The following is a 27,790-nucleotide window of genomic DNA, read 5'->3' on the forward strand; positions in this document are numbered from 1 at the left end:
CAAGCTGGCCCAAGAGCGTGAGCTGAGAGAGATGACCTTGCCACTTGTCTGCTGTGTGGTGAAATGGGCAAGGGTCCACTCCCCTTTGCCACTAGCCACCTACAATAGACAGGAGAGCTGGCCCTCAGACAGTCATGAGAGTAGGAAAGCTGTCCCTGCCCCTCACCTGCTGCAGCTCTCAGGAGAGCAGGCCCTGGACCTCACTTGGGCAGCACATTAGAGCTGACCCTAATGGCAGGGACAAGGTCAGGCAGCCCAAAGGGAGTCATGCAGCAGTGTGTAGGTAAGGGAGAGATGCCCTCCTCTCCCCTCCATCATTTCTCACCATGTTTGGCAGGCAGAAAGATGGCCCAGGGGTCATGAGAGTGGGAGGACTGGCCACGTCCCTCACCAGCTGCAACACTCGGGAGGGCAGGTTCCGCACCTCACTTCAGTAGCTAGTAAGCCAGCCCCGAGGGCATGAGAGCGGGAGAGCCAGAAGGCTGACCAGCTCAGATACCTCTCAGGCCCAGGTCCAGGTAATTGAATTGGCTCACCCCAGCATCTACCCCATTGATGAACTTCTAGAGTGCATGAAGGGGTTGGTCCCACAGATACAAAACAACAGGATCTCCATGGCATAAGACAACAACAGCATATCAGATAGGGGTCCCAATGAGATTCCAGAAGTGATAGATTAGCAGAAGCCAGATGTCTCCTACCTGACCAATAAGTCAAGCAAAGCAGTATCGACAAAAGGGTACATTGTGGGACACTGTGACACAACCACAACTTCCACAATGAGATTTTTGTTTCTCTGTTGTGGGGAGGATGCAAGGGTAGAGGCCAGTATGAGCGGAGGGGGAAATAAGTGGAATTGGGGAGCATCACGTGAAATTCATTAAGAACCGATAAAAAGAAGAAAAATAAAATAAAAAGATAGAGAACTGGAGTCACAATGTCATCACAGTTAAGAGATGCAACACTGGAGTCATGGTACTGCTTGGTTATGAGACAGAGAACTAGAGCTATGACGTCACCATGGCTAAGACATGGAGAACTGGAGACATGGTGTCACCACACTTATGAGATGAAAAAGCAATAAAGTCATGATGCCACCGCTGTTAAAAGATGGTGTAAAATATGGTAAGAATTTGTTGTAAATACAGATTTCCTACAAACCAAAAATATGGAAAATATCATTTCTTCCCTTATAATATTTATCAAGAAACATCCCACTTGGGAATAAGGACTATCTATTCCTTTGAGCACTTAGGATAGAGCAAGGCAATATACTGGCATCATTGTAAACTGTATAGGAAACTGTTCATCTTCACTCAAACATTGCTTAGCACAGCATTCCTGGGCTCCTCATACATACACGAGGTGCTGCTCACTATGCCATGCCTCTTTGGTTTTCTAAAAGAGTTTAACTAGAAATAGCTATGAAGGCATATATAAATTCTCATTGCTGATACAAAAAGTCAAAGATAGCCACATCTTTGGCTTATCCTAGGTGCAAGCGAGGAGAGTTGACTATGATAGTTCTGGCATAATGGATTCATACACCTCAAGTACAAATGGTTTCAATTCATATTGTTTATTAATCATTGGTAATGGATCTCAGATTAGTTATAACTCTTCCTCAGATCCAAAAATCATGTTGGGCTTCAAAGAATTCAAATACCAAGAAGTCCTCTCACCTACAAATACCAAGAAGTCCTCTCACCTAGAAGCTTTAGTTTGTGCTTATAAAAATGCCTCTCACAGGGCTGGGTGGATGGCTGGCTCAGTGGGCAAAAAGTTTGCTGTGTGAGTATGGGGCCCTGAGTTTGGATCCCCAGCAGTGATTAAAAACATAGGATCCACTTATGTGCCTCTGCTTATTAAATACTATTAACAGTACCTCTGCCTATAGGGAAAATATTGGTTATTTGTCATTCATTTTATATTTATTCCACCAAAAAAAATGTGTTTGGTCTCTTTTTACTACTTAGCATTGTACCCAGCCAGTGACTTAGAAACAAACACAAAACCTCTTTGCTGCATCCAGCACAGACAAGTCAGTCCTGCAGGACTGGGGACAAAGAGAGACTGAAGAAGAAAAGACAGACACACAGACACACTTACAGAAGGGCTGCAATTGAGTGAGTCATGCTTGCTGTGACGGGACAGCACCAACTAAGCAAGCGACCCAGAAGCTCCGTGGGTTTACGATGCACAGTCAGTATCCAGACACAGCCCAGAGGAAGGCTATACCTGCTCACTCAGCCTAGCCCAAGGAAGGCTTTGCCAACTCCCCCAGGTCTGAGTCACTGTACTGGTGCTTGATAATAACACACATTCACAGAGGACTTCATCCATACTCCTTAAACCTTTGCTCAAGGCTTCCTCTGCTCTCCACACCACTTTCCGTGAGAACACCCAGTCCAAAGCTGAGATAACCACATTTACACTACTACACATAGAATGGGAGACACACTTAGCTACTCTACTTGTTTATTATTATTACATATTATGTAAGGAGAGCACAGATGAAGGACACAGCACCTAACTGTGTGAGGAGAGTCTGTCAGCAGGATGTCATTGGAGTGACTCAGTGTAAAGAGTAGGGGAATCACGAAAGCACAGAAGCAGGAACAGCTTTTGAGACAGAGATGAGAAAGGAGAGGGCAAATGGGCCTTATGCATGACTCAATGCCAGATGGTGAGGGGACTGGGTTTGGCAGGACTTGGCCCTACCTACCTCACCAAGGGCTCTGCACTTTGTTTTAAATGGTGTGAGAGTCTCTCAGGTTTTTAAAACAGGGATTTGATATGAATATATCTGCATTTTAGGAGATTATGCTGCCAAGAATAGAGAGGATGAAATGAAAAAATGCTCTGACTATAGATACTGAGAATGAAAGGAAGGTTTTTGCAAGAATATAAGAATATAAGGAAGAGTTGAGAAGGGAAAATATTGAGATAATTTTGGTTCTTTAAAGATAGGCTATATTCAGATATGCATACCACTCCATAGCTAGAAAGAGCACAAGTAGTTTCGATACATGTTATTGTTAGCAGTTGTCATTGTGAATAGTTGTCAGGTTAGTTATAACTCTTTGTCAGATCCAGAAATCAGGTTGAACTTGGGAGAATCCAAGTATCAAGTAAGACTCACATCAAACATCTTTATTTTGTGCTTATAAAATGCCTCGCACAGAGCTGGGGGAGAGGCTGGATGGGTAAAGTGCTTGCTGTGTAAGTGCAAGGACTGAGTTCAGATCCCCACCAGTGCTATAAAAGTGGTGTTCACCTTCATGCCTCTGTAGCCCCAACCCTAGGGGTATGCAGAGACACTCAGATCCCTGGAGCCCACCAGTCTGCCAGTCTAGCCAGTTGATGAGCTCTGCATTCAGTGAGAGACTCTGCCTCAAATATAACAATGATGATGACGATGACAACGATGATGATAATGATGATGTGGTGGTGGTGGTGGAGGAGGTTGATAGATGAAGACACCCAATGTTTGCCTTTGGCCTCCACATGCACATAATTCCACACAGAATCCTTAGCTCACAGCAAGTGCTCAATCAATATGCCTTAAATGGATGAATGAATAAAGTAAACAGAATCCAAATATCTTTTCTCATCTGTGATATTTTCAACTTGTTTCTAAATTATTTTCAAACACATAAACCTGATCCCTTCTTCTTAAATACATAATATCTTAAGAGTTTGCTTTTAAGACATCAGTTATGGAAGGGTTGGTGGTGGGTGCCTTCAAGACCTAGTACTTAAAAGTCATTGCTTTTCAGTTTTGAACCCTCTTTTAGGTCACCTTCTCTAGGGAGAAGCAATTTTTGTTGTGAGAGCATTCAAGCATGCTTTCCATAACATCCATGGAGGGACCAACAGGAGAAGGAACTGAGATTTCCCACCCAGGCTATCTTGCTAATGATTTGTGAAGTACCAGAAGAATAAATGCTGTGGCCAGACTGGTGCTCTGGGTGTCTTCAGTGTGACCTTGGGAGGGACTCTGAAACACTATCACACAAGCTAAGGCCCTGCTCAGACACTACGATGATAATGCATGTGTGTTGTTTGAAGTTGCTTAGTTTGGTGAGAAAATTACTTAGTAGCAATAGTTAATAGGCACAATGCCCAACGAGAGATGTCACACACGCTCAGATCTGTGTCACCCTTGCCAGCCATATATCTTTGCATTCTTACATTATAGTTCTTGCTTTATGTTGAGGAAAGAAAGTATCGTAAAGAATTACCTCCAAACATTTTAGACATATAACTCTTTTTTAAAAATTTATTTATTAATTCATTCATATTACATCTCAATTGTTATCCCATCCCTTCTATCCTCCCATTCTTCCCTCCCTCCCACTTTCACCCTATTCCCCTCTCCTATGACTGTGACTGAGGGGGACCTCTTCCCCCTGTATATGATCAGAGGGATAAAGTCTCTTCTTGGTAGCCTGCTATCCTTCCCCTGAGTGCCACCGGGCCTCCCCATCAAGGGGGCGTGGTCAAATGTGGGGCACCAGAGTTCCTGTGAAAGTCAGTCCTCATTCTTCTCTCATCTGTGGAGAATGACCTGCCCCTTGGCTAGATCTGGGTAGGGGTTCAATATTTACTGCCCGTATTGTCCTTGGTTGGTGCCATAGTTTGTGCAGAATCCCTGGGCCCAGATCTGCCTGTCATAATGTTGTAGGTTTCTAGGACCCTCTGGATCCTTCTATTTCCCCATTCTCCCATGCTTCTCTCACCTAGATTCCCAAAAGGATGTCCTCACATCTATCCCACTTTCCTGGTATGTGAAGACTTTCAAGGCGCATAGACATATAACTCTTAAATGGTAACAATGAAATCTAAACATGATGCTCTTCTTGAGGTTGACTGAAGTATAAGTGGCCCTCAATGACTAATGATCCCCAGTCTGCCAGGACAACAGAACTTCACTGTATTGCATTCCAAAAAGGCATATGAGGGATGCCTCATGCAGAATCCTATCATGTGGGTTAGCTATGAGTAAAAGCACTGTGACCCAGAAGCGACTGTGTCCCGTTATTATCTATAGTGTGCTTTGAAGTAAAAAAATATTAGATCTATGTACTGATAAGAAAGAATAGATGGAGACATAGCCGGGGTATATTTGTCTGGGGCAAACGATACATAGTTTGAAGCAGGATTTAAAAAAAAAAAAAATCCTATTACGATAAGCATTCAACATTCATGGTGCCCTAAATTCCAATATGTCCTTACTGTTTACTCTCTATTCTTACAGAAGTCTCAGTGGACAAATCTTGTAACTATATGTAATAACAGAAAATGGGAACAGTTACACATAGTGTGGGGTTAGTAGTTAGGCTGGTGGTTACTACAGAGCTCATCATTCTCAGTGCCTTGCATATTCCTCTCATACTGAAGTGGATTAATAGCCATGCGGTAGGGAAGGATCCTAAAATTATCAACAAGCTTGAAGGTCAGGATGATTCAAATCATGTCCCTAAATACACCATGAACAGCCAGCTGTGAAGGATGCAGGAAACCAATCCGGACTAATTGTAGTCATGAAAATAAAGGCAGCTTTGGGTACTCTGGGGGTGTGCTTAGGGAACAAGAAGAAAAAAAAAATAGGCTTGTACATTATTTGATAGTAAGGCTCAGCTGCTCTCCTCATCTTCTGGATTCAAAACAGCTTCAGATGACTGAAGCCAATCAACACGGGACATTCTCTAGGATACAGTGGCTTCAAGTTTCCACAACACAGTTGAGCTGCTCTCCCCAACCAAATTCAGGATTCTCTTCTAAAATATTGGGACACAGAGAAAGACATAATCTTCTCTCATAACTATAGACAACAAAAGTATAGCCCCCATCATAGATCTATAGTGATAAACAGTCTAGAGGATGTCAGATGTTATAGCAGTCACAGGGGGGACAGAGAATCACTCCAAGTCTCTGTTATTGGGGAAGCATTTGGGGCTGGGGAATCCTGACACTCACTGACCTGTCTGAATTTTATATAATGAGGTTAAGAAAGTTTTAAAAATTTATTTGCTTAAGTACAATATTAGCCATTTTCTTATTTGCAATTGGAGGCATCCTAGCCAATATGGCATCCAAAACAAAATGCAGTTTTCAACATTGTCATTGGTTTAAAATACTCTGGGCTGGAGACATGGTGCACTAATTAAGAGCACCTATTGCTACTCAGGAAGATGCAGTTTCTATCCCCAGCTCCCACATGGTGGTTTATAGCGATCTTTAACCTCCAGCTCTAAGGCACTAAATGCCTTCTCCTGGACTCTGAGGGACCAGGCATACACATGGTGCACAGACACATATACATACATACATACATACATACATACATACATACATACATACGTACATGCATCCATCCATCCATCAAAATTCCCATGCATATAAAATGAAGATAAATTAGTCTTAAGATTTTCTTAAGCAAAATAAAGCACTTTACACAGGAACTCCAAAGAACGCAGAAAGTGCAATAAACCAGCTGCTTCAAGCAATGAAAGTATTATTATTTCCTTTAGATTTTGAGATTAATATATCATTTCTCCTTTTTCTTTCAACCCTCCAAACTATCCCTTATACTCCTCCTTGTTGTTTTTATAATTCATCACCCCTTTTTTCATTAATTGTTGTTATAGATGTGTGTGCAGAGTTATAAATATGTATGTATACACACATGTTACCTAAATATGTAAGGACAACCTGCTCAGTCTGTATAATGTTACTTGCACATATGTTTTCAGGGCTGATGATTTGGTCAAGGCTAGCCAATTGGCATGCTGTTTTCTGGGGAAGACTATTCTCTTCTTCCCAGTATTCCTTAGTTACTTGTACATAACCTAAGTATGTACCTTCATGCTCCCTTCAGAAACCAGGAAAGTACAAAGGGGCCATTGCAGGGGTAGGAGAGCATAAGAAAAGACAATAGCAGGGTACAAGTGATATGATTGGGAAAATGGGTAAACTGGAAGGATCTAATTATGAGGGAGGAAGGAGATAAATACAGAGAAAGATGGGAGATGGGTAAAGCAATAGAAAGGATGACTGAACACTCATAAACAATCCTACTATTAACTATCTATCTAAAAATACCTATAGTATACATAAATTTGTTTATAAATATAGGTAGGTAGTTTAAATAAAATTTTCCCATATGCCAACAATGGTCTCTCCAAGAGCCAAAAAGACCACCTAACAAAAGCACACCCAGACATGAGAAGCCCTCTTTTGAGTTGTTGGTCAGAGTTCTCCAAGGGACTCTGAAAACATTTACAGGCTACTGTTACTGCCCTTGGTTTCTGCACAGACATTTCTCCCTATTGCTGAAGACACCATGAGCTTTGGCCACAGAGCCCCGAGGCCCCTGAGCTAGAACTGACCTGAAAGCCTTCCCCTGAGGACTAGCTTCCATGGTACCAGAAGGCATCATACAAGCTTCCAAAGGAATGAAACTACTCAGTTCTACCAGCTGCGATGCTGGAGAACCACAGCAACAACTGGCACGGCATTGACAAAAACCAACAGCTTCCTAAATGGACTCAAGACATGTTCAACAAGTGGGAAACCATGCCTGGTACTGGACATGCAGCAAGCTATCTGAAGCTAGAAAAGTCAGACACCTTGGAGAAGAACTTAAAACCAACACTTTACTAAAGCAGCAACATCCCTAACTACATCCTAAAATTTGTCCTTATACCCACAGGGAAAGTGTAGTCCTTACACTTCATCAAGTAAACTTCTGTTTGCTACAGCGGGATATAACAGAAAACTACAACCTATCAGAATGTAGCCTCATGAAATCCAATTCCAACTGACACATCCACAATGCAACTCCTGCACCTAAGGCTCAGACATCATTGAAGAAGAGGGGTTGGAAAGGTTCTAAGAGCCAAAGGACTGGGGAGCTGGCTGGGAGACTGAGTCTCCTATGAATGTCAGAAACCATACTCCTAAAGCCTCACAGGCATGACTGCTACCCAGACATGAGCTGAACCAGGACTACACCAATCGACATGCTAATGTGGAAGAGGGGGAAGGGGGAAGGCTCATAAGGTCCTACTATACACAAAACGTGAAGCTCTAAAACAAATTCTTTCTGTAAGTACAGAACACAAAATTCAGGGACTGGTTTGCTTCCATTGCTTTTTTTTTTTTTTTCCATCTATAATGTTAATTCTTATTTAAGCTGTCAATGATATGTTGAGCTTGGCCAGAGATGGTTTATTGAGTAAAGGTGATGACTGGAAGCCCGAGTACCTGACTTCTATCTGCAGAGCCCACACACTATCAGGAGAGGACCAACTCTTGCATAGTGCACCCATCCCTGACATCCACAAAAGCACATACCCACATTCTTACAGCCGCCCCTACACACACACACACACACACACACACACACACACACACACACACACACACACACGGAGTACATTTCTTTGAAGAAATGCTACGTTTATCTTGGAGTAAATCCCTCTCATGATATCACATTCATCTTTATAATTACATGGATACATTCCTTTACAATGTGTATAGAATAAATCATTTTAAAGATACAAAGTAAGATGATATCTTGCAGATGTTGAGACCTGAGACGTGATGAGTAGAGTAATAAAAACGTTTGAACATGAGAAATAAAAAATTTTAATGAAGTCACTAAATATTTGAATATTGAAACTGGGTGGCCATTTATTCCCTGGCATACTTTCTGGATTTCCAGGCAAACAGTATAAATTATAAGATCCAGGTTTGGGGTTCTTTGTTCTGTTTTGTTTTGCTTTTAGCATGCAGTGTTCTCTGTCTGGCACTGTAGCTTGATCTTTAAAATATCTCATTTTTGAGCAATATCATAAATGACCCAGTAACTTATGCAAGAAAATATGTTATATATGCAATGAGAAATTTAAGTCAACAGCAACAACTGTAAGGTACTTTAATTTGCCCCAGCAGGGCAAACACCCCATAGCCTGAAGTTTTTATCTTGAACTAAACCATTGTACTAATTTAATCAGTTATCACTGTGTTGTTTTAAAGTTGATTAAATTGGCATAAAACACTTAACTTCAAAGATTAAAATACTCAGAAGAAGCTAGGGGCCCTTTGCTTCTCTCGTACAATAGTGCACAAGAAGAAAAAATGTTTTTAATGAGTGACTACTAAATGTGTTTTCTATTTAAGCTGCCTTTGAGGAAATCAAATGCTGGTCCCAGTCTCTAAAGGCAGACCAAGCATAAAATCCCTGCAGGATTCACGGAGTAGAGCTCATAGAGAACTTCACTTCTTACCATGTTACCAGCTGCAGGCAGTAGCTCTGGCTTTGTTAGCATGTATAGCTGGTGACAGTGTAGCTTCCCCACACCCAGACATATCCAAAAAAATCTGAATATTCAATCAGATAAAATTATTGCTTCCTTCAGTGGTGTCAATCATTTTGTCACTTAAGGATTACTAATCAACCTGAGAGAGTACTTGCAAATCAGAAATTACAATATGTGGCCTAACATGCACACACACAAATATACTGACATATTTCATCGGGATTCAAAAGTATCTTTGAGTGCCCCAAAATAAAATTTTCATTTTATTTGCATAATATTTGTGGTGCATTTATTTTCTGAGAGTCACATAAAAGTTGGCAGGACTCTGTGGCTATTCTTAGCTCACATCTGACGTTAAACAGCTTGGAAGGTGAGAGTTGTGCTGCAGTGGCAGAAGGACTTGCCTACCATGTGTGAGGCCCTGGGTTCACCTCTGTACTGAGCCAAAGAGACAAACAAACAAAAAGTCGGTTTTGAATACTGCTAAGGCCCCATTTTAATTCGTTTTTAGGTGCTAGAATACCTGAGGATATGAATTATGTTAGTAGGTTCAGTAATGTTGGAGAACCCTATAGTTCTTAGTGTATGAACTATTCTTAGTATAAAGTTCTTCTCCCAAGTAAGTACAGGGGCTGTGCTGGCTTACCAGCTAGAGCAGGTGGTGCTCTCAGATGTGCTGAAATCAAGAAGAGGCATAAACTCCAGGGGACACAGTGTCTAACAGCTGTTTAACCTACTCTAGTTTACAGCTTGCCACAGACAGACAGACCCTTCAAATGATGAATATTTTCAATAATAATATTAACACCAAGACTCTGGGGCTGGAGAGATGACTCAGTGATTAAGAGCACTGGATTTTCTTTCAGAAGACCCAGGTTTGATTCACAGCACCCACATGATGGTCCACAGCCATCTGTAACAACAGTTCCAGGGGATCTGATGTCTGTACGTCTGTATTCATATGGTACACAGACATACATGCAGGCAGAACACCTACCCACATAAGACAGAACTCAAAATAAAAACCCACATGGAGAATACAAAAATGCAGCCACGTATAAATGCACCATATAATTTGGGCTATTTGCTTATAATTTACAACTTGAAATATATTCACAAGGGAGTTAAGGCTCCTTATAGTATTTTATATGTACACATAATATATGCACATGTACACACACATACACAATTACTTAAGATAAGGCCACGAAGGTATATGCTAACAAATTTAGTTTTAAATATGTTAAACGGATAAACAATAAACTGAGCCTGAACTAGTCAATCACGAAAAGATGAGAATTGTGATTGATGAGTAAATCGACATAGTTCTGAGAAAAGAAAATCTATTTTACTTTGTCTCTAAAATGTTGATTCCATGCAAAGGACAGAAAACACACATAAGCAGCTGTCTTAAGTGCCCAAGAATCCCCTCAGGTGTGCACTTGAGTGTCCTGGTTGGGTTCCCTTCCAGGACAATGAGTTCAGATTAGAATGGGAGGGAACAAGGTTGATCCATGCTATTTATGATAACTGTAGAGTATGTGGCCGCCTTCCTGAGGCAGGTTATCCCTTTCCAAGGAGGAGGTACTTACAACAACTTACTCCTTCAGAACGTGCCTTAGTTACTTCAAAAATATCAATGTACAGAATCCTCGACCCCAATAGATAGGCGTCGTTTGGTCCCCAAAGTCTAAGGAGTTATGTTCAACTCTAAAATTCACCCACAAAAGGATGTACTTACACCTAACTTACTTCCTATATTTTCCTTCACAGTGCTATTTTTAAGTCTAACACAAATCTATTTTGATGGCCATTACTAGCCAAACAGGTTCAGGGGGGAATCCCAACAGACACTCAAAAGAGGACATACAGAGAAAGAGCTGATGGTATTCAACTCGGACAGCAGCAGTGAGTCCCAAATGGCCCTAAGAACACTGGTGGTCAATTCTAGCTGACCCAAACCAGCTTCCAGACTTCCTACCAGGGGAACAGAGTGTTGTTACCCTTTCTCCTAGAGACAATTTTATCCTTAAACTCCTATACATATTCTTGCACCTCATACATCTAATTATAATAGACTGAATTCAAGATAAAATGAGCTTCCAAAAAAAAAAAAAAAAAAAAAAAGCATGCTTCATTCCCAAGAGAGACAGCATGGAAGGGATAACATGGGAAGAAGGGATGGCCCTCTGCCTGCTGGAATCTGGCTGTTGCCTCTTGGCTCAGCCTACTCTTTTTCTGAAGAATGTTCTTGAATGTTTTTGAAGGGCAGAAAAAAACCCAAGAATGCTTCTGAGGTAAAAACAAGAAGAAACTAATGACTCTCCATAACACTGCCTGGATATACCAATTCCAAAATATAGGTCCCCACCCAAAAAAAAAATCACACACACACACACACACACACACACACACACACGCATGCATACACACACACAGAGTAATCTATTTAGGTATATTTCTGGAACATGACTGTCTAAAACAATAGTTGTCAAAGTTAATGGGACGATAATTATTATGCTTCCAGATGTTAATGCCTACACAGGGGCAGTTGTTCACAAGGCATCGCCATTTATGTGGACACCATAAATGTTGGTTCTCCTAAGGGCTGAATCTGTTTTGATTTAAGGGCTTCTGCAAAGTCTATAATTGGGATTAGGTCTGTCAATAAATAGTGCTCCCCTGTCCCAGTGATATGAACTGTGTGCACATTCTGGGAAAAAAATCCCTCGGTGAGTGTGTGGCAGAATTCTGTGGCAGGGCCACAAACAGAGGCTGCTATAGAACCAGGGAGAGAAAATAAACTATCGAATAATTTTCAGAGATTAACACCGCTTGAATCATTTTCTCAATAAACTGAAAGGTTATGAGTATTAGTAATGAAGCAGTTTTATTAGAAAGCATTACCTTGCCACGTGAGGTGAGGTAATGTGCACTCATGAGGAGAGACAAGGTGTGTCTTGACTCCCATTGCTGCACATAAGCAGAGTGGCTCCACACATATAAGCGTTAAAATCTCTTTGTGTTCAGATCATACGACAAATACACATCACATGAGGATAGGAGGGGGCACAGAGGTCAGAAAGGAGGCAGCAGGAGAGGAGAGACCCAAGAGAGGGCAACAGTGAGGAATACAAGAGGACGATGGGGGGAATATGAGCAAAGTGCAAGATGTGTGTGAGGATGTCATAGTAAAACATTATTTTGTATGACATTTTTAAAAAGTTGTGATACTATTTAACAAATTAAAAATATAGGTTTTGATAAAGTGATAGAAAATTTAAAAATTAGTTAGTAGAGATAATAAAACAAAAAGAGAACATTTTTGGATCTGTAGGCTTAATTACTGGGAGTTAATAGAGTCTAAAGGGGTGGTCCAGTAGGAAGAGAATTGGCTATGCAAGAAAATGAGGACTTGGGTTCAAATCTCCACTAAACATATAAAAAGCTGGGTAATGCCGTGCATACACCCACGACCTGAGTACTGTGCAGGCTGGAGACAGGAGGACTGTTAAGGCTTGCTTGCTACCAGCAAGGCTTAGTAAGAGACCCTCTCTCAAGGGACTAGGGTGGAGAAAGATACAGAAGGATACCTGATCTTCTCCTCTAACTTCTACATGTGTGTAAGTGTGCACACACAAGTACACAGCATACATGCACATATACCATAATATGTACACAAGGGCTCACATACATGGGCATACACACAGACACACAGATACACAAAGAGACACAGACAGACAGATACACAGACACAGACACAGACACACACACACACACACACACACACACACACACACACACACACAAAACCAGACAGACAGATGATAGATAGATAGATAGATAGATAGATAGATAGATAGATAGATAATATCAAAACTAAACTAAAAGAAAAAAGTTAATAAAACAGAGACTGGCATTATGATTAAATGCTGCAGTGGTACTGGGCATCTGGTGCACACCATGACAGTTCAAAATTTTCTCTGTATCAAGTGCTTTTCCTGAACATTTACCTTTATGTACTATATTTCAAAGCTGTTATGTCAAGGGAAGTTCTACACTGCTAATTACCAAAGAAACTACATCGCTTTGTCCATCCTACCCCAGAGAAGAACAGTCTTTCAACTGCAAAGGATAATTAGTAAGAAATTGTAGATGGCATTGTCTGCACCCACAACCCACTGATGATCACTTTGCAGTAATGGAGATAGATGATGCGATACAGCTAATAATTAGAACCACAGATGACATTTATGCTGTGCTTGGCACTGGCCAGGACTTGCTTCTACCTGGCGTTTGTAGCAACTCTATTTAACAAGTATTAGGACCGCCAGATCAGAGGTGAGATAAGAAGCTACTGAGAAGGTAAGCAACAGGCTCAATCTCACGCAACAGAAGCAGATGAAAGAGGCAATTCTCAGCTGCCAGACCACAGGTGCTTATAGAGTCTCCACTTCCAGTGTCACACTCCTGGATTATGAAACTCACCTTACCACCATGTTCCTCTCCTCTCAGGAGTGTTGTTACTTTGCTCTTCTCTGAAAAAGCACCTCCTCCCCTTTGATGCTGTGGTGTATGATTCTTTCAGTTTTTGCCTATGCTAGAGACACAACCATAACAGCTCATGCCTGCTAATCTAGCGCTCTCCCACTGATGGCTGATTGCTTACCCAAGCATCTTAATTTACTTGAGCCAAGGCTTTATTCTTAAAAGCATTTCACTGTTTTCATTATTTTCATAAAAGTGCTCTCTCTCTCATCAGCCCTTATTATCTGGAGGAAAATAATCCAGTTTTTAGATGGATAGGAGCCTACTTTAAATCTTCTAAAAGAGTTTCACTCGGGTGTCCCTCTGTTTAAAATCCAAATTCCCAGTGCCCAAATCAATAAAACTGCTTCCTGCTATAAAAGAGAATGGAATTCTGTTTGGGTCCAACCAGTTGGATTATTTTGTTGATATAACAAATTAAAGGCTCTGGGAACACTGTGGCACACCCAGACTCCTGCCCATCCCCCAGTGAATTTGGCTCCACTAACACTTGCTATTGATACTCAAAAGTTTCAAATTAAGTCTTTTTATCTAAATCATTTAAAAAAAAACGGTCTTCAAGAAGAGTCGTGACATTTTTAAGAGTTTGGTGCCAGAATGAAGAAACTCCACTGGCGAAGGGTGGGGAAGCGGAAAGTCCAGATTCATCTGTGTTCGCTGCAAATCATGAAGACACACCTCACAAGGGGACTCAGGTTCAAAATGAAGACATAAAGAAACAGAGGGAACTTGTCATCCGAGAGACCTCAAGAGCCCTGTTTCCTGACTGAAAGAGTCATCAAGGTGTCCCATAGTACTTTTAGATGTTGCTCATATTTTGTCAGTGCAAAGTGGGTGGGCAATGTCACAAAATGGCTCCTGTTAGCTCTCTATTTCCTTTCTGCATTTAAAATAATAGATGATAAATTATAGACATATAGATAGGTGATGATAGATAGATAGATAGATAGATAGATAGATAGATAGATAGATAGATGATAGATGATAAAGAAAATTTTGATAGATTAAAATACCTATTTTTAGGGCCAATTAGTGGCATGATTGTTTTATCTTAATGTAAAATACACTTATTATATGTCCATGTAAATGTTACACCAAAGGCAGAGGAAAGAAAGGAAAAGAAAAAGCGAATGAGACTCAGATAATAGTGGCTAAGAGTACTGGTGTGACCCAGGGATAACTGGCTTTACCAACTAGTCTACCTCCTGAAGACTACATCCCTGGCTTATAAAACCCTCCTTTATTAGACCATAGGGATGAGCCTTCCCCACACAACACAAAGCAACATTTGGCCTCATCATGCCCAAAATGTGATGCCTGACCAATTGGGGAAACTATAAAGTAAAATTCCCTGGCACTTTTTACCTCATAAAAGCCACACCCACCTTACATCACATCTACAGAAGTGAATGGATAGTTAGCACATTTGACTGCGGAGTGTTAGAGTGTCGTTGTTCAAGAGCCAAATTATATTTGGCTATCTTTATTTCCCTATCAAGTAAAGTATTTAAAATGCATCCTTAGCAAACTACTAGCTTCGCCTAGCCCAGCTAGGGCTGTCATCGTGTCTGTTTTCTTCAGAGATGCAGGCCCAGAGAGCTACGCAAGTTCTATTCAATCATGCCACGCCTGCACACATACACAACTAAATGGAACTGGTTGAGTATTAAACTTAGGGGGGAAAGCACTTGCAGTTGGCAGGGAAGAGCAGTGGTCAGGATAGGGAGAAGCTGCGGAAGAGGCAATGGGGGTGGATTTAACCAAAACATGTGCATGAGTGAAGATTAAATAAAATATTTTTACAAATAAAGATGACATCTATAAAAATGAGAAAAGATGCCATCAGATGTCATGGGGAACCTACAGCAGAGTTTTCAGCTCACTGCTGCATGTACCTCACGTAACTACCAGTGCATTTGGTAATGCATTAGTTTATAACTTTTCCTTTATTCTGTGATGATAAAAGTCTGTGTAAGCATTCCTATGGTGGAATGCATTACAGTATGGGTTGGAGCAACCTAAATCTGTGGTCTCGGGCCAGAATCCCTCATACTTGACTTACATTTGAAATTACTGTTCATTCCTTTGAGATGAGACCTGTGCTTTGCATGAACAGTAGTCTGGAAGGAAGCTGTCGTTATACAAGTTATAAGGAGGTACCCGGGAAGAAGGTTAAAGGCATATAAAGAAATTATTTGAGTCTCAATTTGTCATCAATAATGACAGCAAATGAATTAGGGTTATTACCTATATTTTATTATATTGCTATCTACTCTTAAAAGTGACTAGAATACACAACAAAGTTGGTTTCTATCATGAACTATGGGTACACATGATCAGCTTCCAGGCTCATATACACAAGGAATTGCACAGAATTCTCAAACTTTAAAGAGGTTTGAGAAAAAGGAATATCTGTAGCTAAGAAGCTAGCCATCCTGAGAAAAATGTAGAAACACATGCAAAAGAATAAGAAAGAAAGAAGGAAAGAAAGAAAGAAAGAAAGAAAGAAAGGAAATTTCTGCAGACCAAGTAAATATTTCAAAGAATAATTTCCATTGTAAAGATGTAGAATTGTAGGAACTTTAAAGTCACGTCTCTGAATCTAGTAGATTTACAAGTTAGAAAAGTAGACAGACAAATGCCCTGAATGGACAGGTAGAAAGCTCAGCAACATCACTATACAGGACTGTACACAAAATGTTCAGGTGCAGAGGAGTGTGGGCAAGTGTCTGTGCTTCAGAAATTAGGCAGACATTCTCAAAGCTAGTAGCATTTCTCAGCTCACTCTGTTTTCATTTCCAGTCCCACAAACCCCATCAAATAACTATCAAAAAGGTTGTGAGTAGACCTTGTGGCATGGAATCATGGGAGAGAAAAGAAGCGAGCCTAGTCACACTGAATGCTGGCTCACTTTCCACCACATTGTTAAATCCATAGTACAGAAGTGCAAATAAACACGGCTCTATTGGTTCTAGGCCGGTACTTACTTCCACTTAACACACATGCATCAATCATCATGGTGTCCTAGATTCCTCATGAATTTAAGACACTGCCTGTCATGGGTGGCATTGTGTCTTCTGATAAAGGCCAAAGGTTCTTTGCCTGGTTGGCTGTTAACCAGTCTTCTTTTTCCTAGTCCCATCTGTGAACTGCCTTGTAAAATCAAGTTTTATCAAAAGACTCCTGCAGACAATTTCAGTTCAAACCCACGTCTTTGGTATCTCATCACCTTCGTGGATGAGTGTGGTGGCTCAACCCCTGCATCCCCACGCATGTGGAGGCCCTGGCTTCCTTCAAAAGGAAGCATGTTCGTCAGGTGAGCCAATCTGTCCTCTACCCATGATGTTCCCATGTAGGAATGACCACGCGCTCCTTCTTGGCTGTAAATTCTCACTCGTCAACTGCTTCATTCACAGTCAAGCCGGTCTCTCCTCCATTATAGAACTGCACTACAGAGATCCCCAAGTGTTTGCTCTACCCCTCATTAACATGATACACATGGAGGTGTCATGAGAACCTCAGTTTACATGAATAGTGCAGGAAGCCACAATAAGGCATACCTCTCGATAACTCCAGGAACTTGACCAATTATTGTTTATTTGGGGCTTATCTTGCCTTCGTATTTCAAAATCTAATTTTATTGGTCTACTTCCAAAAAACTCCACACATTCTTATTTGTGTCCCCTGAGTTTCAGATTGTTCTTCCTTTCTGGATCCTGGATTAATCTTTTAGAAAGATATAGACAAGAGTAGAATTTGGGTACAAAATACAGGATTTGCGCTGTGATGTTTGACTCCTACATTCTTTTCACAGATCTTAAGAGGAAATGGTGGTTCCACTTCCCCAAGTATGTCCCAACCCATTCATCTGACACCAAATGTTGGATACAAAATTCTGTGCAAACACTAAGATAGGAGCGAGGAAAATAAAAATTGAGGAAGGGACCAAACCGGCATCCATGGCCTTAAAACCACACCTTTTCCAAATTGCTAAGTTGCATCCCCAAGATAATTAACTTGCCTGTATAAACATCCGTTTTAAAATCAATCATAAACTATGAGTCAGCTGAGAATGGCAGCTATCTAAATACAAGAATGCCATCAGCCTCACCAAGTGACTTAGACATTTAGAAAAAAAAAAAAATCTTAAAATTTGATCAATTTTTCTCACTCATACATTTCTCACAGTATAAAAACCATCTGAAGCTGTTGGTTGGGATTCCCTGCATGTGAACCTCGCACTGAGCAAACACTGTGCTGCACAGATAAGGATTATTTTAATCTCATAATGACGACATCAGCCTTCTTTCAAGCTCTGTTAGAAGCTGATATGATTAGGAGCACAAAGAAAAGCTTCAGGGACTCTGAAAACAAATGAATGATAAGATGGTTTTAGCTTATTATCCTTGGGTTGTCTTCAAAGCATATAAACCACTGTGTAGTAACTAATATCATAGCTTCTAACAAGCATTTCCTTTGCCACATTTGCCATATGTCAACTTCTATCCCGTCACACTGGGTTCAACGAGTCATTTGGAGAAAAGTAACCCTGTTCTTTTTATAGATAGAAGTCTCAGCATTGCAGGTTACTGTCCTGTCATCCTAAAGAGAAACCCCGGTGCCTATGTGAACTTAACTTGCTTTCAGCTCCACGCTTTATAAGATCACTGCTGACTGAGACATAGTCTGTGGTATATGGCATCTCTTGTGCCCTCTGAAGCAAGTATGGCCTCCAGACTGGCAGTGCGCACACCGCTTGAGAACTTTCTACTCCAGAGCAAGCAGAAATTGAAGAGAGACCCAGAAACATGTCGTAGCAAGCTCTGCAAGTGATTACAATGCAGGTGAATGTTTGAGAACTCAAGCTCTAATAAAGGCTATTATTTTGCTATAAACAAAATGTCCTTCCTCTGAGTGCCACCAGGTCTCCCCCTCCAGCGGACATGGTCAAATATGAGGCACCAGAGTACGTGTGAAAGTCATACCTCACTCTCTACTCAACTGTGGAGAATGTCCTGTCCATTGGCTAGGTCTGGGTAGGGGTTTGAAGTTTACGGCCTGTATTGTCCTTGGCTGGTGCCATAGTTTGAGCGGGACCCCTGGGCCTAAATCTGCCTTTCATAATGTTCTTCTTGTAGGGTTCTAGGACCCTCTGGATCCTTCTACTTTGCTATTCTCCCATGCTTCTCTCATCTAGAGTCCCATTAGGATGTCCTCCCCTCTGTCCCAGTTTCCTGGTAAGTGAAGACTTTCATGGGACATGCCCCTTGGGCTAGTATGCAGATATAAGTGAGTATATACCATTTGAGTCTTTCTGCTTCTGGGTTAACTCACTCATTATGATCATTTTTAGCTCAATCCATTTGCCCACAAATTTCAGGAATTCCTTGTTTTTAATAGCTGAATAGTATTCCATAGTGTAAATACACCACCGTTTCTTTATCCATTCTTCTACTGAGGGACACTTAGGCTGTTTCCATGATCTGGCTATTATGAAGAGACTTGATACCCTATGAGCATATAAAGGGGGAGGTAGTCCCCCTCAGGCACAGTCATAGGGGAAGGGGGTAAGGGGAAAATGGGAGGGTGGGAAGAATGGGAGGATACAAGGGATGGGATAACCATTGAGATGTAACAAGAATAAATTAATAAAAAATAAAACAACAACAACAACAAAAATGTCCGTGATACAGGGCCAGGGAAAGAGCCAGAGCCTCCTGGCTGCCTGCTGGACAGCTGTTCTACCACTGAAGTGTCCCTCCTGGCCCACACCCAGATGTAGCTACGAGAGCAGTAGAGCCATATAGCATCCTGTGTTTCCAAGCCTACGATGCTGCTGTCTGTACCTAATGAAACATATCGATGTTTTTTTTACAATGGTACTAATCTTCAAAACGTTTTACTAAAGGCTTAAACTAAAGTAGGTTTTCAATTCCTAATAAGTCCTTGTCACAAATTTAGCTGAAAGTTTTGGGTTGTAAACAAAAGAGAGAGATCTGGGGTTTTGTTTCATTTTAGTTTGGTTTGATTTGCTTCTGTTTTTGTTTGTTTGTTTGTTTGTTTTTAATATGGTATTGACCCCAGGGCTTCCCATGTGTGGAAGGAATAGATTTTATTAGAAAGATACATAGTTTAACTCCTACAACAGACATCACAGATATCAAGTGTAAGATGAGGGGCAAATTTTCATTCACATATGCTTTCTATAAAAAAAAAATATAGAAATCAGGTATGTAGCGCGATTTATTGTTTCTCTTTTCTCAATTTCAATAGGATCATGAATTTTCTTTTATGATTATGTATATCATAAAGCTGTTAGAACCTGCCAGTTTCCCTCAGTATTTCAGTAGAGCCACAGCTGTGTATGAGATAGCAAAATATAGAGAGTCTTGCATCATACCAGACTTTCCCAGTGAAATGCTGGATTTGGGGTAAATTTTAAAATTATAGGGAAAAAACCCCAGCATCCTAGGACAGCACAGAACTCTTGAGAGCTACATTTTACAGATGTCACTACCATCAGTCCCTCTTCTTTCTGAGGTACATTGTGGCAATGACAACTGGCATTTTCTAGTTGTTTAGAAATAAGAGATTTAGCTCCATGATTTCATAGAGCATTTTGGTTAAAATAAGTAAAAGAAGAGTTTGAAAAAAAAAAAACCACTAAATCAACATCACAAAATCGTATTATAAACTTATTAACAGCAGAGAAAACTCAAATGCAATTAATACCTGTGACTGTGCGTTGATATTGGCGCCTTCCTTAACTAGAACTTTGACAACTTCTGCTTGTCCGGCCAGTGACGCAATGTGAAGAGCAGTATTTCCCTTCTGTTTAGACAAAACAGAAGAGAAAATGTTACAGGTTTCCAAATTATGTAGAAATCAAAATGTACATGCACTTTTCAAGCTTGTTGGCATTTCAAATTATTAAAATCTGTGTTTTGTCAAGGAAAACCATTCACTTTTATCAAGCCCACTACGTAAAAGATGTTTTTTTAATATCAGAACACTTATAATCTCTAGCATCTCACTTTACTGTCTTTTGTAAAACTGGGGCCTTGTTGGGAACATAAGAGGACTGGATTTGAAGAAGCTATAGCTTGTGGATGTGTGCACAAGAGACAGTATCCTGTAGAATTCAAGAGGTTTTTTTTTTATGAAAAATCCCAAACATTTCTATTGTGATAAAAAAGCAATTTAAAAATGTTTGTCAAAATGTTGCTCATTTAACTGTGCAAAACTAAGTAGGGAGCCTGGAGAGAGTATTTGGTAGTTAAGAGCAAACGCACGCAGGTCCTGTCACCTGCATTAAGCAGCTCATGAGCACCTGTAACTCCAGATGCAGGAGACTGGCTGTCCTGCTCTAGCCTCCTCAGACACCTGCACATGTGTGCACGTGTATGTTCACACACACACACAATTTATAAAATAAATCTTACAAAAAAGCAACTCTGGGCTTTCAGCTGGCAGAGAAATTTTGCTCAGAGTTAGGTTTTAACCTACAAGGGCAAACTGGTTTTTTTTTTACTCACAATATTTTAGAAATTAAAAACTAAATTCTGCAACAACCATAAAATTACCTGTGATTTCTACCACTTGCTACAACAAAATTTATGATACAAGTCAAAGAAAAGTAAAAAAAAAAAAAAAAATGAAGATGTGATTAAGAGAAATAATGAAAATAGAAAATTAAAACAAACGGAAGCGTAGATTCCAAACCAGAAAGTTCAACTCTCCTTCTCTTTCGGGGACCAGCTCACTCTAAAGCCATGTCCACTCAGCATTTGTGGGACGGGCTCAGTCTCCTTCTTCAAAATTTGTTTTCTCTAGAAAATTCTAAAATTCTAACCTAGGATTAAAAGTAAATTGGAACTGGGAACCCAAACCACCTGGGATCCACAGTTGGGGTCCTAATTTCAAGAAGGCACAAAGTTCAGATTGGTGGTAGGTTGCCCAGCTTCCAGGTATGTGCAAAGCTCTGGGCTTGATCCCAAGCAAAAATGGTAGTGGAGACAGGCGAAAAGAGAAAAACATCAGTAGAATTTAGAATGAAAAATAAAAGCTATAACAAACAGTTAAGAACCAAAAAAGTGGAGGGTTTAATGAATATTTGATGCTAATATGACAATTCAAGGGAGGGGGGAAATACTGTGAGCTACATTAGAATCAATACTCTAATAATTCTAGTAATTGAATCCGTGACCTCAAAGTTCTCTCCCAGGAAATTGCAGAGGATCTGGTATACTCACATCAAACAGCATGAGCACAGGAAAAGGCGCACCAGTTTATAACCAAAGCATAAAAACTACTGCTCTCTTCCATTGAAAGGACAACCATCTCAGCAGATTGGTTTTTAATTGTTGTTGGTTTGTTTGTTTTTAAATGAATTGACTTTAGGGAAACAGGTGCAAGTGTCTACAGAGGATCTTGCTGATCCAGGCTTCTTTGTAAATCAAAGGAAAAAAGATAGTACGTTAGGTAGATCTGGGCTTCCAGACTTCTTGAGTCTCACGTCGACACCCTGAAATGAAATAACCCAAATGCTGCAGAGGAATGAAGAATGTTTCAGTTTTATTCCTGGGTGATCGATAACCCCCAGCAGACTTCTGAATATGGGAGAAAAATTTAAAGCTCTTCCTGATCAAGAACTAAACAATTCACTATAAGTAAAAACAAAAACAAAAACAAAAACAAACAAACAAACAAAAAACACAAAACTCTCCTTCATTGTTAAAAAAACGTAAGTTCCCTGCTGTCCTTCCTCTGAGTGCCACCAGGTCTCCCCCTCCAGCGGACATGGTCAAATGTGAGGCACCAGAGTACGTGAAAAAGTCATATCCCACTCTCCACTCAACTGTGGAGAATGTTCTGACCATTGGCTAGATCTGGGTAGTGGTTTAAAGTTTACCGCTTGTATTGTCCTTGGCTGGTGCCTTAGTTTGAGCGGGACCCCTGGGCCCAAATCTGCCTATCATAATGTTCTACTTGTAGGTTACCAAGAAGAGACTTGATACCCTATGAGCATATACAGGGGGAGGTAATCCCCCTCAGTAACAGTCATAGGGGAGGGGAATAATGGGAAAATGGGAGGGAGGGAAGAATGGGAGGATATAAGGGATGGGATAAACATTGAGATGTAACAAGAATAAATTAATTAAAAAAAAAAAAAAAACATAAGTTTCATGGACAGGAACAGTACCTTAGTGGCAGAATCCACGGAGGACCCTCTTCCCAGCAGCTCCTGCACAAGGCCCACGTGGCCTTCCTTGGCTGCCAGATGGAGAGCATTGAGTCCATTCTGAGAGAAGAACAAGTCTTGATTAGAAGCAGAGAAATGCTTAAGAGACGATGTGCTAATCCTACACCAACACAACCCAGGACAGACATACACACTTATGCCTTGTCTCCACTTTTCTTGTCGTGTTTATTTTGTCTTTTTTTTGTTTTGTTATTGTTGTTGTTTTGTTTTGCTTTTCTGTGTTAACTGGAGTCGACTTCAGTTCAGAGAGATGAGCTTCTGAGGTGGAGGCACAAAGGTAATTGCACACTAGAAGCAAGGTTCGGAGAACTTCATTTCACCAAACGTGTACTTTTTTAATTGAGAGGTATAGGAGCATGGGGTTGGAGTGAAGCCTCCATGTTTATATCTCAGGCTCTAAGTATAGATTCTGGGATCCTCAGAACCCACATAACAAGCTAGGTGTCAGAGCAGGAGACATGCTTCGGTGGTTAAGAACACTAGCTGCTCTCCCAGAGTGCTCAGGTTCAATTCCCAGCATTCCAAGCTCACTCCTATCTGAAACTGCAGTTGCAGGGTTCCCCGTGTCCTCTTCTGGCCTCTGTGGACACCAGGCATACATGCGGTGCACAGATATACATGCAAGCAAAACACCCACGTGCATAAAATATTAAAATAGTACTTTAAACATTATATTTTTAAAAGCTAGGTGTTGCTACACACCATCTGGAACTCGGCGCTCATAGAATACCGGACAAGAGGATCCCTGAATTAGCTGGTAAGTAACCTAGCTCTAGGTTCAGTGTGAGACTGTCTTGAAGAAATAGGGCAGAATGGTGCAGCAAAACACAGGACGTCCTTCTTTGGCCTCTACACATGTGTACATATATGACACTCTCATGCACATATATACATATGCACATATGCACACGTACACAAAGGATACACACACACACACTTATACATAAATCATATAAACGTTTTCTAATGAGAAAATAAGGAGACTAATTCTGAATTATTTACTGTGCTGGCTAAAGTCAAAACTCTGTTCAATATCAAGTATACTGTTTTTTCAATAAATCTTATTTTTAATAAATGATAGGAGAATCTCTTTTACAAAGTGATTAAAAGCCAAAAGACCATGTTTAAGGTTATATAACTGCATTGATAGTATTATACTTTAAATAAATTTAGAACCTAAGAGCTTTTTCTTTAAAAAAAAAAAATCTTTAATAATGCTGTCAAATCCAATTTCCACCTACTGAATTTTCTAAAATCTAACTACGTACCACGGCACTGAAAAGAGTTGTTATCTATACATAAATATGACCAATAAATTAATGTGATATTTGTTAAAGTACCAATGAGATTCCTTACAGAAATACACACTTACACAAATCCTCTCCTAAAATTTAAGGCATCATAAAAGACCCCAAAATAGCCACTACTGACCTCAAAATATATAACAAAGTTGGAGCAATCAAGCAGCATAGCACAGACATAGAAAGACATATGGACTTACAGGACTGAATGAAGAGCCCAGGAATGAATCAATACACTGACAGTCAATTGATTTTTGACACATGTATCAAGAACACACATTTGGGGAAACATAGCCTTTTCAAGAAATGGAACCAAAAAGATTCAATAATCTACAAGAGTGAAGCAAGTCCTTTGTACCTTATCAGTTACAAAAGACAACACAAAATGAACTGGGGACTTAAATATAAGGCATGAAACTATAAACCTATTAGGAAAAGTGTCAGGAAAGGCTTTGTGACATTAGACTAGACAGAGGGTTTCTTGGTTTTTGTTGTTGTTGCTGCTGTTTTGTTTTGTTTTGTTTTGTTTTTTAGGATTGATCTCAAACACATAAGCAATCAAATATTAAGGAATAGATGAATGGGATCAGGTCACACAGAAAAGATTCCACAAAACAGAGAAAAGAGCCTGGAAAATCAGAGAAAATGTTTACAGACCACACATCAGACAGAGGAGATTTCCCAGTGCAGGAGGAACTCAGAGTGCAATTGTGAAACAAGCAAGGGTAAAGACCTAGAAAATAAGCAAGCCACCTAAAAAGACATTAGACATACAATGGGGAACAGGCATGTGAAAATATCACTGATCATTAGGGAAATGTAAATCAAAGCATAAGATACTAAGGTATTCCTGTTAGAGTAACCAATGGCCCTTATTAAGAAGAGAGAAATAGCAAGTGCTGGTAAAGATGTGGAGCACAGTGAACCCTTACACATGGTTGCTATGGAAGAAAACTACTTCAGCCAGCATAGAAAATGGTAAAGAGTATTCAAAAAGCTTAAGAACAGAACTACTGCATAATCCAAAAGAAAGCAATGTCACCATAAGTTGGGACTAGCATTTAAAAAAATACAATGATATTTAAGATATTTTTTACTTCCCTGGTATCTTTTTTTCCCTGAATGTTCATATAACATTTCATTGTTTTGCTTAAATCATTTAGTGAAGAATTTTTTACCATGAATAATGATCCATAATCATTTAATTAATGTAATTACTTTGAAATAAAAATCATAACAGACATTATAGTGATAAGGATTTTTTATGTCAAGGTTTCATCTAGATAGGATTAGAGATTTGAAGTTTGAAGTTTTTTTCCCAGATGTTTTAGATCTATTAATGAAACAAAGACTTTCTCTGCCAAAGCCATCTCCTCTCTAAAGCATGAGGTCATATAATTCAGTAAGCCTCTTATTCTAGAGCAATGCTTGGCGTATTGACTGACAGATCTCTCATGTGATTTTCTGTAATGATGCACTCTGTGAACCTCCTTCCCAAGAACAGAGACTGCACTGTTTGCTTTCCTGAAATTCTACCTCTTTTGGTTTAAAAATAGGATCTTCAGGCTACAGTGATGGCCATGCAAGTATGAGAACTTGTATTCACATCCTCAGTGTCTGTGTAAGAATGTATCAAGTGTACCTGGAACCCCACTGCTAGTAACCCCACTGTTGGGGAGACCTGGTGGACACAGGGGGTTCTCTGGAGGTCATAAGCCAGTTAGCCAAGTGAAATCGATGAGGTTTAGTGTTAGACCCCATCTCAAAAAGTAAGGTGGCCATCAATTGAGGAAGACTCCTGACATAGAACTGTGACCTCCACACACATGTACACACAGGAACACCACACAAGCACAGACAAATGCTCTGGCATGCGCGTGCGCACACACACACACACACATACAAACACACAACCTTTTTGATGATCCTTTGTACCTCACTAGAATTTTCCATTTAAATACTTTAACTTTTTAAAAGTTTTCTTTTAAAATCCATGACGCCTGTCTTTACTACAAGTTAAAACACATTTAAACTTTTGAAAATGGCATTTCTAGCAGGGATGACATGGGGGAGGACTTCCCATCACACGTGCTTAAATTTATTACTATAGCAAATAGATGCTAAAAAGCCCTTACACTGATGTCTTGGCTTCGGAATTTTTGACTAAAACTAGAATTACTCCAAAACAGAATTTGTTTGATACATATTGGCAAAAATAGCAACCTAGCACATGGACACAGCTGAGTGAATTAAGGCACTGGCCGCCAACTCTGACGCCTGGGTTTAATCCCCAGGTTCCATGTGGTAGAAGAGACCCCTGGAGACTGTTGTGTGACCTCCTCAGGTCGGCTGTGCCCCGCTTGTACTCATATATAACACAGACACACACTCACACACACACAATTAATCAATCAGTTAATTGATTGATTAACACAATTCATAGCAATAATATTAATTGACTTAAAATCTGTTTTATCTATGAACATGAGGTAGCATGGAAGTTATTACGAGAGTGCACAGTGAGAAACAATGCCATCTAATTGTACAACTTGGTTCTTTTCCTGAGACTACATTCACCGCTGTTAACCTTTCTGGCCAGTCGTGTGGGTCATTCTCCTGAAGATGAAACCTTCAGTCTTAGTGACACTGTGGTACAGTATAGCACAGACACCTGGCAACACTGGCCACATCTCACGGGATCTTTCACTTTTGATAAGTATGTTTCACACTGCTCAGAGACCACAAAGGAGACAATTATGGAAACCAGGGAGCCTTAATGTTTGCGTGGAAACACAAAGCAGGCTCTACAACTTTCCCAACAGGGACTCCTGCACATCTGTCTGAGAACTGCTTGTTCTTCCCATATCAAAACATAAAGCATCAATGTCTGCATTCGTTAGAACATTCAATGTACACTTATTGAGTTTGAAACAAAGAATTTTCTGGAACAATTTATTTATCTGAGATATTAAAAATCCATTCCCCAGATATGAGGATAGACATGTGGTCAGGTCATCAGAAAGCTTTGTGTCTGGAACGTGTTATCACTCTTCCCTGTAGGAGGGGCTTCACTGTGTTATGGAATATCGCTCACTACACATCTGGTTCTTCCACAAGGTGGATATGAAATAGCCATCTGAGCAACATTCATGGCTTGTGTGCATAGTCCATTCCTTAGGTTAAGTATTGCCATACTCTGAAAAGAGAACAAATGAAGGCTTTCTATTTCCTCTTACTGTCCTCTAATTTTAAAAGAAGAAGCGTAGTTCGGTGTTTGTGTTTTTCCTTAGTTGCCAGGAAACACTGAATAGCTTCGACATCTATCTGAGTTAAGGAACTCCATTTTCTAT

At 40.2% G+C, this 27,790-nt stretch overlaps 1 protein-coding gene across 2 annotated transcripts in view; it reads right to left on the minus strand.

Moving 5' to 3' along the window:
- Positions 1-27,790, minus strand: part of Ank2 (ankyrin 2) — a 213,162-nt gene that overhangs the window by 141,512 nt on the left and 43,860 nt on the right. For both annotated transcript variants that reach the window (XM_051165831.1, XM_051165830.1), the window contains exons 3-4: positions 23,080-23,178; positions 20,610-20,708 (exon numbers count right to left, since the gene is read on the minus strand). In XM_051165831.1, the coding sequence (XP_051021788.1) occupies positions 20,610-20,708; positions 23,080-23,178 (198 nt within the window). The remainder of the gene's footprint in view (positions 1-20,609; positions 20,709-23,079; positions 23,179-27,790) is intronic.

Source organism: Acomys russatus, chromosome 23 (assembly GCF_903995435.1).
Source record: "Acomys russatus chromosome 23, mAcoRus1.1, whole genome shotgun sequence".
NCBI classification, from domain to species: domain Eukaryota; kingdom Metazoa; phylum Chordata; class Mammalia; order Rodentia; family Muridae; genus Acomys; species Acomys russatus.